The sequence below is a fragment of the Pecten maximus genome, chromosome 6 (genome assembly GCF_902652985.1).
Source record: "Pecten maximus chromosome 6, xPecMax1.1, whole genome shotgun sequence".
NCBI classification, from domain to species: domain Eukaryota; kingdom Metazoa; phylum Mollusca; class Bivalvia; order Pectinida; family Pectinidae; genus Pecten; species Pecten maximus.
The window spans coordinates 11,950,442-11,965,120 of NC_047020.1; the positions used below are offsets into that span (position 1 = coordinate 11,950,442).

General features: G+C 35.2%; 1 protein-coding gene across 1 annotated transcript; it reads left to right on the forward strand.

Annotated features, from left to right (window-relative positions):
* The first annotated feature begins 81 nt into the window (after positions 1-81).
* Positions 82-13,138, forward strand: LOC117328973 (histone deacetylase complex subunit SAP30L-like). The gene is made up of 7 exons (XM_033886623.1): positions 82-205; positions 4,110-4,273; positions 6,457-6,533; positions 7,552-7,735; positions 9,391-9,513; positions 10,711-10,812; positions 11,147-13,138. The coding sequence occupies exons 2-7, from the start codon at positions 4,139-4,141 to the stop codon at positions 11,273-11,275; spliced, it is 750 nt and encodes a 249-aa protein (XP_033742514.1). The 5' UTR covers positions 82-205; positions 4,110-4,138; the 3' UTR covers positions 11,276-13,138.
* Positions 13,139-14,679: the final 1,541 nt, after the last annotated feature.

Here is a 14,679-nt window from a genome sequence, read left to right on the forward strand (position 1 = left end):
TAGTAAAAAGTTGTTGTGAATGGATAGATGGGCGGAGCCTTAATACCCTAATATGGTAATATACGTCACCACGAACTCTGACCTATTCATGCTCAAAAGATAGGCCGCCATTTCAATGCGTATTTTGAGGCTTGTGTTATGGCAAACTTATTGACATTTTACGAGACACGGCACAATTTCACCGTCTGAATCCGACCAAACTAATGTAAGTGTAAATTAATCATTCTTTATTCAGCAGTCAAAATATTTCATTGTTACGACTGAACTTGATGGTTGGGATAAGTTTGATCTAAGGTCTGATTGTGTCGATTCTGAACCAACACAAACTGCTGGACCTTTGGTAGGTGCTCAATTATACATTTCATAATCTGGAAACTTCACCAAGAAAGAGGCTGACGGGTTTGATAAGCCACAAGATAAATTTTCTCACTTGATGTAGACTCGCTTGATTCCATATTGTGGGTTTGTTTCATGGGGAAAGTATCGTCTGCTGCATGAACATGCGAGTACTGTGTAGGCCTACTGCAATCAAAACAAGCGATGGGTTTACACTGGTTTATATGCCTTTAGACCGGTTTTCTATTCCAGATCCATAATATATCAAAACTTCACACACATGGCTTATTAAATTGAAGGTATGTAGACACCCTATAGATAATATGAATGCTAAGTGACAAGTGTCAGTACATTCTATTGAAAATTGTATAGCCCTAATGAAATGTGCGAATTGAAGTAAGAACCCTGAGGGATTCCGCATGTAAGCCTTGGTAGCCGAAAGCTTGCAATGTGATTATCCAGGAAAGGACTGATATAGGTTGAGCCTGTTGTCCAATCCCTTTTTTCAATATCAAATTTTGATAATTTTCCGTGTAAGCATACTTTAAGCATGTTTTATACTTACTGTGTTGACGAAGAAATATTTTGGAAGTTAAATTGATTATCTTGCAGCAAAAACAATTGAGGTACTGAGGTTTGTAATGATTTAATTCATTTCATTTTAACAAGTTTTGAGTCTATATACAAAGTTTTTTTTTTAATAGTTCTGTGATATACTGTAAATGGAAAAAGTTTATTCATGTCCAAAATAATATCTTAGTTAATGATGAAAAAAATCAACATACCCACTTAACACAATCACCCAACTAAGCACACACTATTCATATGACACTCATACATACACACTCAGCAGAGAAATTTTGAAGAATGTCATTAAGCTACATAAAATGTTATCCCATAAGAATCAAGATTGGTCTATATTTTATAAGATTTAAGCATTTTTATGTGTCATTATAAACTCTCTATGAGTTGATAACGAGGTTTACTGTCTTGTAATACTAAGACGAAAGTCCATTAGCCTATATGGAATGTACCCAGTGCCATTTTAATAGAAAATTCACTGATAATTAGTGATTTCCATTATCACTATTCAGTCTGTTGACAAGCTTTAATGTTGTTGGGTTTTTTTTGTTTTTTTTTGATAACCACAGTTACAAATGTATCCACTGATGTACATCAGTCATACTCAGAAGTCAGTAGAGCCTTTATTAGTATAGAATTATATCATTTGAACTGGATCCAAATGGAAAAGAACTTTTAGAGTTTAGTTTCTAATATTGTATATTGGACATATCTTATGCCCCAATTTAAGCAATTTTTAGCTTGTTGGGATGAAGTGCAGGGGAGCTTTTGTAATGGCCCTGGGGTGGTGGTGTGATAGCATGCTTTGCCAGCTATAGGTTAAGTTTTTGTTAAACAAATTAAGATAAAGCATAGTTATTTGACATGTGTTTTTGTGACTTGATCTTTCCATTGGTGCTACATTTGCTAACCCGCTGACCGTGACTGTAACTTTTGACCTACTTTTAAAAAACTATAGCCTTGGACTCTGTATGTTAATATAACTGACAAGATAGGGCTTTCATATTTGATGCGTGTTCCTTGTGACAAGACCTGTCCATTAAATATTGGTGATCTATTTGCAGACCTGCTGACCTTAACTATGACCTTTGGCCTACTTTTGAAAAGCTAATTCCAAATTTCAACCCACTCAACGAGCTGTTTTCATCACAACTCGTTTCACATACCGTATTTGACCTATTAAGGGCGCAGGCCGCGGGTAATTGACAGTGGGGGCGCCCTTATTACGATTAGTTATTCTGAAGTTTTATGAAACAGACTATACCTTATAGCAGAATACCCAAGGTTGTGGAAACGGTAAAATATTCAGTCATAAAAATATTCCAGATGAAGATATCTATTCATTATCATATATTAAGCTTAAACATCACTTGAATACTCCTGTAAACTTGTAAACCATGCCAGCTGATCTTTAGACCAGAGAACGTGTGTTCCACCATTTATATTCAAATGGAACTCTTTTGTGTTCTATTTATAGAAACAGGTGATTTCCCAGATCATATCAGACATCGTTTTCTTTGACCTAATAATTGATTTACAATGTCTTTTACTAGCTTTCTGTTCTGAACAAAAGTTATTTATCAACAAGAATGAAGTCTTTACTTTATCTTCAAATAAAGATGGTAAGTTATTATTTGTATGTGTGTTTAGTTTTGGGTGCTCTTTGCACTGATATGTCATCTGTAGCCTGTAGGAATACACAAAATGTGGCGAAAACATGTGTTCCAGTTACTTAATTTGCTGAAGAAAATTGAACACATAAAGTAGCAAAATATTTCACATGAATTATTACTTTTGAACACCATTTTGACACCATTTCGACACTCAGTCAAAGATTTATTTCCTTGAAGAAAGGTAGGGGCGCCCTTATTAGGTCAAATACGGTATCAGTACAATATTTGAATATTATAGCTTGTGGAGTGGGGAAAAAGTTGTTGTGTTTTAATTACTAGCTCAGCAGTAGTCAACTAGTCATGCAGACTTACATTCTTTTTTGCTTTATATACCAGTGCGTGCCAAACTTTCAAATCGTTTACAGGACATTACCAGATCGGACAAAATTTTACCAGACCAAAAAATATCCAGAGATAAAAATTCAAATCCAGCCTCTATAAGGATTTAATTGAATAATGTATGTTAAATTTAAGGATTGAATAAAGTTATGTTAAGGTGTATGGGGGTATAAACCTCAATAGGTCTTGAGACAAATTTTATGAATTGCGAAGCAGTTCATAATAAATTTGTCTCAAGACCTATTGAGGTTTATACCCCCATACACCTCAACAGTCAACATAACTTTATTCAATCCTTATATTTATATTTTTTGATATTTTTGTATAATATTTTGTCCTTTTGTCTACCACAGAACTTACCGAAATGTACGTCATCAGTCTTTGTTTACATATGGTATACTTTCAGGATTTCTTTTGTGAACAAACTTAATAATGAATTAAGACAAATATTATTTTTAATGGAATTTATTTCATATAAATATGATCACTTTTGAAAAGGAATTAAAAAAAAAATAGTCCCCTACTTTTAGAATGACCGTGACAAATGTATTCCTACGCCGGACTTGATATAGTTCATTGAAAAATGACTTTGAGTTAACTGTGGTAGGTTCATTGAGTCTGAATTGAGTGGAAATATAAATATTTCCTAGAGAATGAAAACACCTTTAGTGATAGCAGTCTTATCAATGCATAGGACACTTGTCATCACGCCACCGTCAAACCTCAGCCATTCCTAGTGCCCATCACACCACTTACCGGGTATTAGCTAGAAACTTTCGCTCCCGCTTTTCCTAATACTGTTGTTTTGAGCGTGAATTGGAACTATCAGAACTTTTACGCTTAAAAGCCTTGCCCAGCAATGTACCAGGAACATATTTCAATGGCGGAAACATGGCCTGGAAGTTATGATAGAAACTATAATAAACGGCTTGTATGAATTCCGAACCGGACATTTGGTCCGGCGATACTAATTACCGAATCGGACCGACGACAGTTTTACCGGATATGTCCGTGGGTCCGACGTACTTTGGCACGCACTGTATACGTAATATGCTTTAGGATGATCTGCTACCTACAGCATATTAAATCAGGTAGAAAGTTAGTATCATTCAGACTGACTCAACAGTTGACATTTTATGTAATGAATCTACAGTTATTATTTTTTTTCTTTATTTTCAGATAATTTATATTAGTGATGTTCTAATGCGATGAGCTTAGACCCTTCTACATTAGCCAGTAAACATAGCAACATAATACACAGTTATTCTGCTCTACCTTCTCTGTGTAAAGTTGTCGAGGATACACTTCAACATAAGTCAGATGGTTATTTGAATCTTGAACTGGTATGTATACATTATATATACACTATGTGCTTAGTTGCTACACATGTAATTGCAAACTAATTAACTTGTGGCAGTCACTGTCAAAGCAAATACATATATGGGAAACAAGTACATTCATTCTTTGAGTACATGCATATTACCATATGATCATTTAACTTTAGTGAGAGGCCACAATAACTCTTGTCAGTAAATCACTGGACTAAAGCAACCACATGTGTTTTGAGCATTGTGTGCATTGGTTTGCTTTTTTCGCTATTTGGGGCTGTTTGCATTGGTAAGGAAACTGATAACAGACCATCCTGTGCTATTGTGGTTGTGTCATGATGATCATTGAACAGGAAACTTCATCCTTGTTGCTCCGGATAGTATAAGATTGGTCTTTCATTTATTGTTCAGTGACTGAGGTAGACACCAGCTACTACAAGGAGACATAGCCTCAAATTTGCCACATGGCTGACAGGGTGATAAACCCAATAAACAAAGCTCAAACTAACAATTCAGACCAAAAAAAATCTTTAATTAATTCAATTTATAATATTTTACTATACACAAATATATTTGTTTAACTTGCCTGCCAGAAAAGCAATTGAGCTTATGCCATAGTGTGACATCTGTCTGTTCAGCACCAACATTTTCCTTAAATACCTTCCTCTGAATATTCAAGAGACCCAATATTGATCCTTTATCTGTGGTGAAAGGCTGCCAAGTTTGTTCAAATAAATGACCTTTAAAGACCTACTTTCAAGGTCACATCAAATATGCTATAATCTATAAAACAGCTTCCTCTCAATAACAAAGAGGCTCAGACCTGCTATTAGGCCTTAAGCATGCTGAGGTGAAGTGCTACTAAGTTTGTTCAAATAAATTACCTTGACCTACATTCAAGGTAATAGGGGTCAAATATGCTGAAATCTTTTAACAACTTCTCAATAACCAAGTGTGGCTGCAGCTCATGCAGAGACCTGATAATGATATTGGACATGTAGCATGCTGTGGTGAAGTCATGAAGGGTTACCAAATTTGCAAACATGAATAACATTGATGTACATTTAAGGCCTTAGGGGTCAAATATGCTGAAATCTTTAAAGGAGGGCTCAAAGTGGATATTTTTACCAGGTGGCCTATTTGGCTACCAAGTCGTACGATATAGACGACACCAATTGGAAAAGTTAGTCGCCCGGCCAAGTTGTCTTGCATTTAAAAAGAAGAAGTCTTTTAATTCTTTAGTTCAGTCGAACATCTCTCTGTAATTTTTTCAATTGTAAATGCCATTTTAGCATTGACTGCAACCTTTAAAAGATTAACCAAATTGCAAATTTACACAATTTTTTAGTGGCCATGCAGGCGCCTTATAGGTCAATTACTGGTCGCCAATGGTGAATTTAAAGTGCTATGGCCACTAAAATAGGCGCCACTTTGAGCCCTGTAAAGCACTTCTTTTCATTACTTTAGATGCTCAGATTTCTGATATTGGGTATATAGCATATGCATGCTTTGGCAATAGAAGGACTACCAAGTTCATTCAAATAAAGGACATTGGCCTACATTCAAGATAACGGGAGTCAAAATGTGCTGAAGTCTTCAAACAACTTCTCAATAACCAATGCAAGAAGCACAGAGACCTGATAATTGGACATGTAGTATGGTGTGGTGAAGGGCAACCAAAATTGCTCAAAAGAATGACTGATGGTCATAGCGGTCAAATGTGCTGAAATCTTTCTCGACAATTTCTCAATAACCAAGAGGCCCAGAGACCTGATATTAGAGTTGTATTTTGTTGTGCTGGTATAAAGGGCTGTCAAATTTGTTCAAGGAATTACCTTGACCTTCATTCAAGTGCACAGGAATGCTAAAATATTTAAACAACTTATCAATAACATTGGTCAAATCTTACATTTAGCAACAGCATAAATGATATAGATCAATTTTAAAGTTGCATAAATTTACAGGTGAGTGGTACATGCCCATTTGGCCTCTTGCTATAAACACAAATTTGCAAAACATGCTTTTACATGAAACTACAAAATTAGATGGTTTAATTAATGGTGAGTATGTGATTTATTAATATGGTTTAGATATATTCTCTGTTAATCTGTTAATTGCTTCATAAGATTAAAATATATTATGTATTATTTGATTTATTGATGAATGCTAGCTATCTGTTTTGGGTTTGTTTTTTTCAGACAAACAAGTTCAAGGAGAAAAAAAGAAGAAGAAAAACCCACCTGTGGCTTCATAGACCCAAACAGAGGAATCCAAGGTTCTTTTGTTTTCCAAGGAGTAATATGAATATGAAATATAGTTTCAGAGAATTAACTCAACCCATAGCCAAAATAATTGGTGGTGGTGATGGATCAATTTTGCATTTTCCATTTGTTCTTGTTAAAAAAGTTACATTTTTGACTTCTATTCAATATCTAAGAGGCCCAGGGTCGTGCAAGGGGCAGCTGTGGCCGAGTGGTTAAGGCCTCCCAACACTTTATCACTATATCCCTCCACCTCTGGGTCACGACTTTGAAACTGGCGTGGGGCAGTTACCTGGTACTGACCATAGGCAGGTGGTTTTTCTCTGGATGATAAACAAAATAAACCAAAGCCGTACCAACCAGGGTCATGCTATTGGCCCAGTAGCATTCTTGGGTGAAGTGCTACCAAGTATGTTCCAATAAATGACCTTGAAAAGGCTACTAAAGCTGTTCAAAAGAATGACCTTGACCTTTTTTAAGGTCACATAGGTTAAATATGTTGGAATCTTTAAACAACTTCTTCTTAATGACCAAGAGGCTCATAGCCATGATATTGGTCAAGTTTCATGCTAGGATAAAGGACTACCAAAGAAACATGTTCAGATTAGTGACCTTGATGTACATGTGAACTTTCAAGGTCGCAGCGGTCAAATGTGTTAAAAAAAAACTTTTAGTGACTTTTCAATAACCTGGAGGCCTTGGGTCATGTTATTGGGACATTGGCATGCTTTGACAAGACTGAAAAGTTTGTTAAATTTAATGACCTTGACCTACCTTCAGGGTCACACTGGTAAAATGTGTTGAATTCTTAATTTTAAAAAAATTGTCACAACTGTTGGTATGTATTTCAGAACTCTGTTGGCCGTTAAGACCCTAGGGCCTCTTGTTGATATATATGATGGTAATTTTCCTGTTACCCAACCCGATATCCTGGTGTTTGTAATAAAAAAACTTGACCTAACTTGTATTTGTATGATTAATCAAATTTCTTGAATAAACACCCACTTTAAAGGAATAAATTTTATTTAACAGACCAGAAGACATGTCCATGAATGGTTTCAGCACAGAGGAGGACAGTCGTGGGGGACATGACCAGATATGTTGTCTGTTTGATTCGGGAGAGAGATGTACTAACCAAGCTGGAAATGCCAGCTACAGTAAACGTATACAGAAAACTGTACAGCAGCGCAAACTCAAGTTAGTTAGGGATGATAGTGTAAGTCATAGCGTCTATATTGTATATAGTACTAATTAGGAACATTTGAAAACTTTTGGTTAACTGGTCTAGAAATTTCTTCCTCACCTGTACTTTTAATAGTTCTGGAAGTTGCTGTGATACCAGTTGGCATTCAAATTATCGTAATGTCTTGTACAGCGAGTCACAGTTTGATGTCCGTCTGTCTTGTACAGCGAGTCACAGTATGATAGTCTGTATTGTACAGCGAGTCACAGTATGATAGTCTGTATTGTACGGCGAGTCACAGTATGATGTCAGTCTGTCTTGTACAGCGAGTCACAGTATGATGTTAGTCTGTCTTGTACAGCGAGTCACAGTATGATGTTAGTCTGTCTTGTACAGCGAGTCACAGTATGATGTCAGTCTGTCTTGTACAGCAAGTCACAGTATGATGTTAGTCTGTCTTGTACAGCGAGTCACAGTATGATGTTTGTCTGTCTTTTACAGCGAGTCACAGTATGATGTTAGTCTGTTTTGTACAGCAAGTCACAGTATGATGTTAGTCTGTCTTGTACAGCGAGTCACAGTATGATGTTAGTCTGTCTTGTACAGCGAGTCACAGTATGATGTCTGTCTGTCTTGTACAGCGAGTCACAGTATGATGTCAGTCTGTCTTGTACAGCGAGTCACAGTATGATGTCAGTCTGTCTTGTACAGCGAGTCACAGTATGATGTCAGTCTGTCTTGTACAGCGAGTCACAGTATGATGTCCGTCTGTCTTGTACAGCGAGTCACAGTATGATGTCCGTCTGTCTTGTACAGCGAGTCACAGTATGATGTCTGTCTGTCTTGTAAAGTAGGTTTGTTGTATTATGTTAGTTTTGTCTTGTACAGCGAGTCATTGTATGATGGTAGTATAATTTGTACAGTGTACAGTTTTTAGCTTAAGGACAAAAGTGACCTAATAATGCCATACGGTGGTGTCCAGCTTCCGTCAATAGTTACCTTGTGAACATGATAACTTGAGTAAATATCAACCAAATTTGATGAAACTTTGTATGAAGCCATATATTGACAAGATCTCGAACGAATTTGAAAATGGAAATTATTCAACAGTAGCTTACTAGTTATTGCCCTTTGTAATAATATTATTAGTGGACTTTGTGAACACGATAACTCAAATAAATATCAACCAAATTTGATGAAACTTTGCATGTAGCCATATACCCAAAATATCTTGGGCGAGTTCGAAAATGGGAATTATTCAACTGTAACAATTTGTTAGCTCAGCTGGCCCAAAGGGTCAATCTTTTTAAAATGCTGCTAGTCCTGAAAACTAAATGGATTTTGATGAAATTTGGTCTGGAGAATTATTTGGCTATATTGTATGATGCATAAATTAAGGGCGTGACACCATTGGGCAGGAGAAAGGGATATAAGGGAAATATATCCAAACAAAAACAAAAAAACTTTTACAATATTTTTGTTCTTTTTCAAGAATGACATGATTTAGTCAACCTGTAGTTTGAACCATTGTTGGGATAGTCAGTTCAAAAGTAAGAAATAATTAGAGTAAATCAGAGTATTTTGCTGTGCTAGGTGATACTTGTAGTTTGTACTTTCGATTGTGTGCAGTATTAACTTGTCTTTTTTTTCTGTGAATAGGTTTATAGTTTTGTACTTTCTATCACCAGGTGGCCCACATCTATATTTGTGACTACCATAAGAATGTGATACAAAGTGTGAGGGCGAAGAGAAAGAGGAAGGACAGTGAGGATGGTAACGGCTCGCCCAATGTAGAGGAGGATCTTCCAGAGGTAACAGTTAAAGCTTAAAACATATATAGAAGGACACACCTAGGTGAGAAAGTGTGTCCTGCATTCATTCACATTAATGGTATACCACCAAATGCAATTATGGAATTATCAAATATGGTGGCTGGTCTGTCAAAACATTTGGTGTGTAGAATTAGTTCCTACATGAATTATCATCTGTGTATTCATGGCATATATGTATAATTTCACTGACTAATTCACTGAATTGTCCCGTTTCCCTGAATTATTCCAATAATGACAGTTAATTTGACAAAGTCTAGTCACCGATAATGGAACTTGACTTAATGTCATGATGTGTGGTGTGCTAGAGAAAAGCATTTTAGTTCTTTAATTTACTTGCATAATAGATATTATGTGACTGGCCTTGAAAATGAGTGATATTTACAAATACCGGTATGTACCTGATTCTGATTGCCTGGCACATTCCTGAAAGCTACTTATAACATTATATATAGTAGTAAAACTTTTTTAGTTTTCATTCAATGAATGCATTTTGTTTATACTCTGATCATTGCAGAAAAAAGAAATCTGTCAGATCAACATTAGCTATGGATAGATACATCCACAACAAACCTTTATTCCGATTCTGCTATGTTTTAATACTTGTTTGTTCATCTCACTTCTTAAAAATGTCAGACTAACAATTGATTTTATTATCACACCTGGTCTGAATAACCAAGGTGAGCTAACTCAGCTTAACCAAATTTGGTGGAAGCATCCCTATGTGGCTGGGATTCAAATTAATACAAATGATTTGACTGACACCCCACTCCAAGGGACTTTAGTTTCTAAATCAGAATACTGATTGTTGAGATCCCCACCCTATAATTATATATAATTGTTGGGCATCAAGACTTAAACACAACCACATGTAAATGGGGTCTTTCCCCAACCCAAGAGTCTTAATATATTTGAAGCAGTTGAGATCATCATCCCATAACCATATATGGCATTGCTAGACATCAACAAATTAAGCTATTAATGGATTGAACATGAACATTATTTTGATGTTTGGTCAAATCCATCAGGTGAACAATACAGGACCTCTGGGCCGCTTGTTTAAGAAGGTAGGATAGTGCTCACCAAAGTAACAAATGCTTTCTTATGGTGAAAGTTTGTTTTTTTTTTTTTTTTTCAGTAAATGTAGGTAAGAATTTCATAAAATCCAAATTGTTTCAGATTGACTTTTTCCAAATGCCTGTGAACACACTGAGACGATACAAGCGCCACTACAAGCTGATGACTAGACCTGGCATGAACAACAAGGCACAGCTAGCAGATGTAAGTCGCACGTTTATAGCAGTTCTTTGCTGACAAATTAACCAGAAAATCACTGAAGGGGGGGGGGGGGGTACTTGCTGTTTCACATACTGCATATGTAATATCAATTCTGTGAAAGTTACTTTTCTACTACACTACTACATCCTGAAAATGTTATCTCATTTTTCTCCATCCTCTACATTACTAACATATTGTCATATGCAGAGAAAAAACTTCATGTGCTTGATGTTGTTTTAAAAAAAGTCTAAACTATATTTAGCAGTAATTACAATCATCAAACTAAAGTGTGTTTATTGTACTGTTTGTTTTACACAGTATACTGTTTACTTTTCAGACTGTAGCTCGGCACTTCAAGACTATAACAGTGAATGAGAAGGAAGCATTGACATACTTTATTTATATGGCCAAAAACTATAAGAGTCGATTTGACCAGAAGCATTTGGATAATGTCAATAGCACATAGGTTTTCATACAGGATGTTATGAAAGTGAGGATTTGAGAATGTGCGAGTTTGTTATTGAATATAACCAATTTAAGTGGATTCATTTGTTGTTTTAAAAGAATGAAATATATATAAAAAAAAAAAAAAAAGAGAGCAAATTTATTGATAATTTAAACTGGACTTTAATGTCCACAGAAATGAATGTCATTGCAGTAAGACATTTTTGCCCATAGCAATTATTTAATTCTCATTTTGAAATTTGTTTTAAAAATGTCTTATATGTACATTGAATACTGATGGAAGGTTTTATTTCAACCATCATCAGCCAGGTTTTATTCATTTTCTTGAAAGTACACGTAATTTATGGATTAAATGAATCTATAATTACTGTAAAATATGTTAAGGACTTTTGTATTGACAAAGTGGAAAATATTGTTTCTCAGTTATTTTGAATTGACTGTAAACTGTAAAATATGTACACAGAAACTTTGACACTGGATTACATGCAAGAAGCCTTTCAATGCAAACATTTTCAAATTCTATGACACAAAAAATTTGTTAAAGCTTTTACTTTGCCAGAGTTGAATGCACTGAACAAGAATTCATTTTGTATGTGTGTATGATGTATGTAATGGAAATGCTTGAGTGGAAGTGTTTGAATGATTAGGACTTTTGTAGTTATTATCATAAGTCAAAGTGCTCAGTGTGTTTTGTAGGATTTTGTATTAATCCCAGTTCAAGTGGATTCAAAATGTAAATGGGTCCTTATGGAAAGTCAGATTTCGGCGCTTGACTTTCTGTGTACTAAAAGTCACTGAATCTCTTGCATACCAGTAAATTGTGAAGTGTTTAAAATAGATTTTTATACATAAATATGACCTTGCTGCAGTGAAGGGCACTTGTCTGAAGTCAATCCAAACACAGATTTCCTTGATATTAACCGAGAATGCTCCGGTATTTAACATTTAGGACAGGCTACATTATTTGTGAAAGAATACTGATGTGAGATCAGATTTTATGTTATCAAATTAAGTTAATATTTCAAATTAAGGTGTTTCCAAATTTTAAAATAACATTTACTGAATAAATCTAATTGTGTAATGTTGAGGTTATTGCTATTAATTAGTTTTAAGATTGTAATTCAGTAAATGTGATAGCTTTCTTGAAAATTTGAAACCAGAATGTCAATGACGTTTGTTATTGATGGTTCATGTATTTTCTTGACATAGTTTAAACATTATACATACATTTATTTGAAAAATGCAGTTATCTTTGGGCAATGGCAAGGTGAATATGGTTAGTTTACTGACCAGATATGAAGCTGAAGTAAGTATCCTTATTGAAGAGTTGACAAATATATTCACCAGAGTAAAAGACATTTAATTACAATGTATATGACTAATGAAATTAATAATGGATGCTCTGCTCAGATCATGTCTTAAAATATCAAATCAATACTAGCACCATTCCTCAAGATGTCATAGTAAATAGACTATCTTAAGACTCGTGATATTGATGCTAAAACTAGGAGTACTGTAGGAGGCAGTACTTCATAACAAATTAAAACTAGGAGTACTGTAGGAGGCAGTACTTCATAACAAACTACACACCGTATGTAGTATTTATCTGCAAATTCTTGTTGTGATACAAAGACTTGTGCTATAAACTTCTTGCATATATTCTAATAAGTAGGAAGACAAGGCTGCATTTTTATACTGGTAGTTCTACTCCAGAAAATGGAATTAGTAATGATGTATTGAAGCCACAGGACCTACCATGTTACTTTGCCTTAAGGAAAAAATATCTGGACTAGGCAATACAATTTGATGTACAAATGAAATGTACCAATTATTATGATGAAAATATTAAAATGTTGAAAGTGATGAATCATTGTCCCTTGTCTGTAGAATTGACCTTTGTATGCTCAAATGAAATTTTGAGAATATGAATGACAGTCATGGTTTCCACCATTATGAAAATCTTACTGCTTCATCTTTAAGAACAGAAAGATGAACCTACTTAATTTCATAAAAAAAACATGGTCTGCAAACAGTTCTGCCATTATACTAATATATTAATGAGGAGTTTTATTAGCCCATCAACATCAGATGGCAGGCTGTTCAAATAGTTCTGTATCCATGGTCCACCTGTCTGTAAGCAATCATTGTTATAGCTATTTCTTGAGGGGTACCCTTGGTCCCTAGATGTAACCATATACAGTAATGTCAATGAATATTTTGTCTTGACATGATTAATTAAAGTTCAGAATTAAACGAGGAGTCTAGGTCAAATTTTCATGTTGATACTGATAAGCATTTCGTTTTTGAGATTATGAATCAATGTTCGAATTTAAACAAGAAGTCGTCTTGCCAAATGTCAAGGTCACTGGGTCAACGGTCGAGATCCAATTAGTATCTTTCACTGAAGAACATTTTCATAAGACAGGAAGAGTGAAATATTGACCTGAAAGTCAAATGTTAATTTAATTGCTGTTTCAGTTATTTTTCTTGTTATTGGTCGTCTTGGTACTCGTGTAAGGACATGTAACTTGTGAAGCTGTCGTGGCACCTGGCTTGTTGGTCGGTTGAATATGTCAAGGTTAATTGATGACCTCTACGTTTAAGGGAGGCACAACTTGTTTCAAACCTATTTTTGGCTGTTAATTGTTTAGTTGATTATATTTGTCGTGTAAATATTGAGAAGTATCTTGTATGTAACGAGTCGGTTTCGTTGTAAGCCTCACATCTGTGCCAACCTTAAAGTCTATTACAAAATTGTACCAGACGATTGGTGTTTATTGTTTGTACCACAGTATTTATGAAGGAAACAAAACTAACTGTTGACAGCGGTAAAGGTTTTATAAAGTTTTGGACTCCGTTATTACCTTTTACCATAACGAACTTGATCACAGAACAAAATGCCAGTAGATGGAGAGACTGCCGACATTTAGAATGTATCAGCTGCTCAGTCTTAAATGGAGATAATAAAACAGAAAAAGATTCAACGTGAAGCAGAGACTGAACGAAAAAAGTTTTACATGTGTAGATAGATGCTGACGAAAGAAAACATCACATTTAAAGGATTGCTGAACAGGGAAAAGTTGAAGCAGAGTTTAGAATGATGGAGCTAGAAGTTGAGAAACTTAAGCTGGACAACAAAATCAGTTCCGTGCCATGCAGGATGAAACTTCAAACCTACAACCATCAGGCAGGTGAGGATATAATGTCGTACCTTGCCGAGTTTGAGGCTATTGGCGTAAAACGCTTTTAGTTAAGAAGTCTTCTAACAGGGGAATCACCGAAGGCGTCAATTCAAGTACATACATAAATCATATGATGAACTTTCTTAAAAGCTTTGATTAAAAAGGTGTGGCCCACAATGTATCAATATTTTAAAATGTTTCTGGAGGTCCAATAACAGCAAAA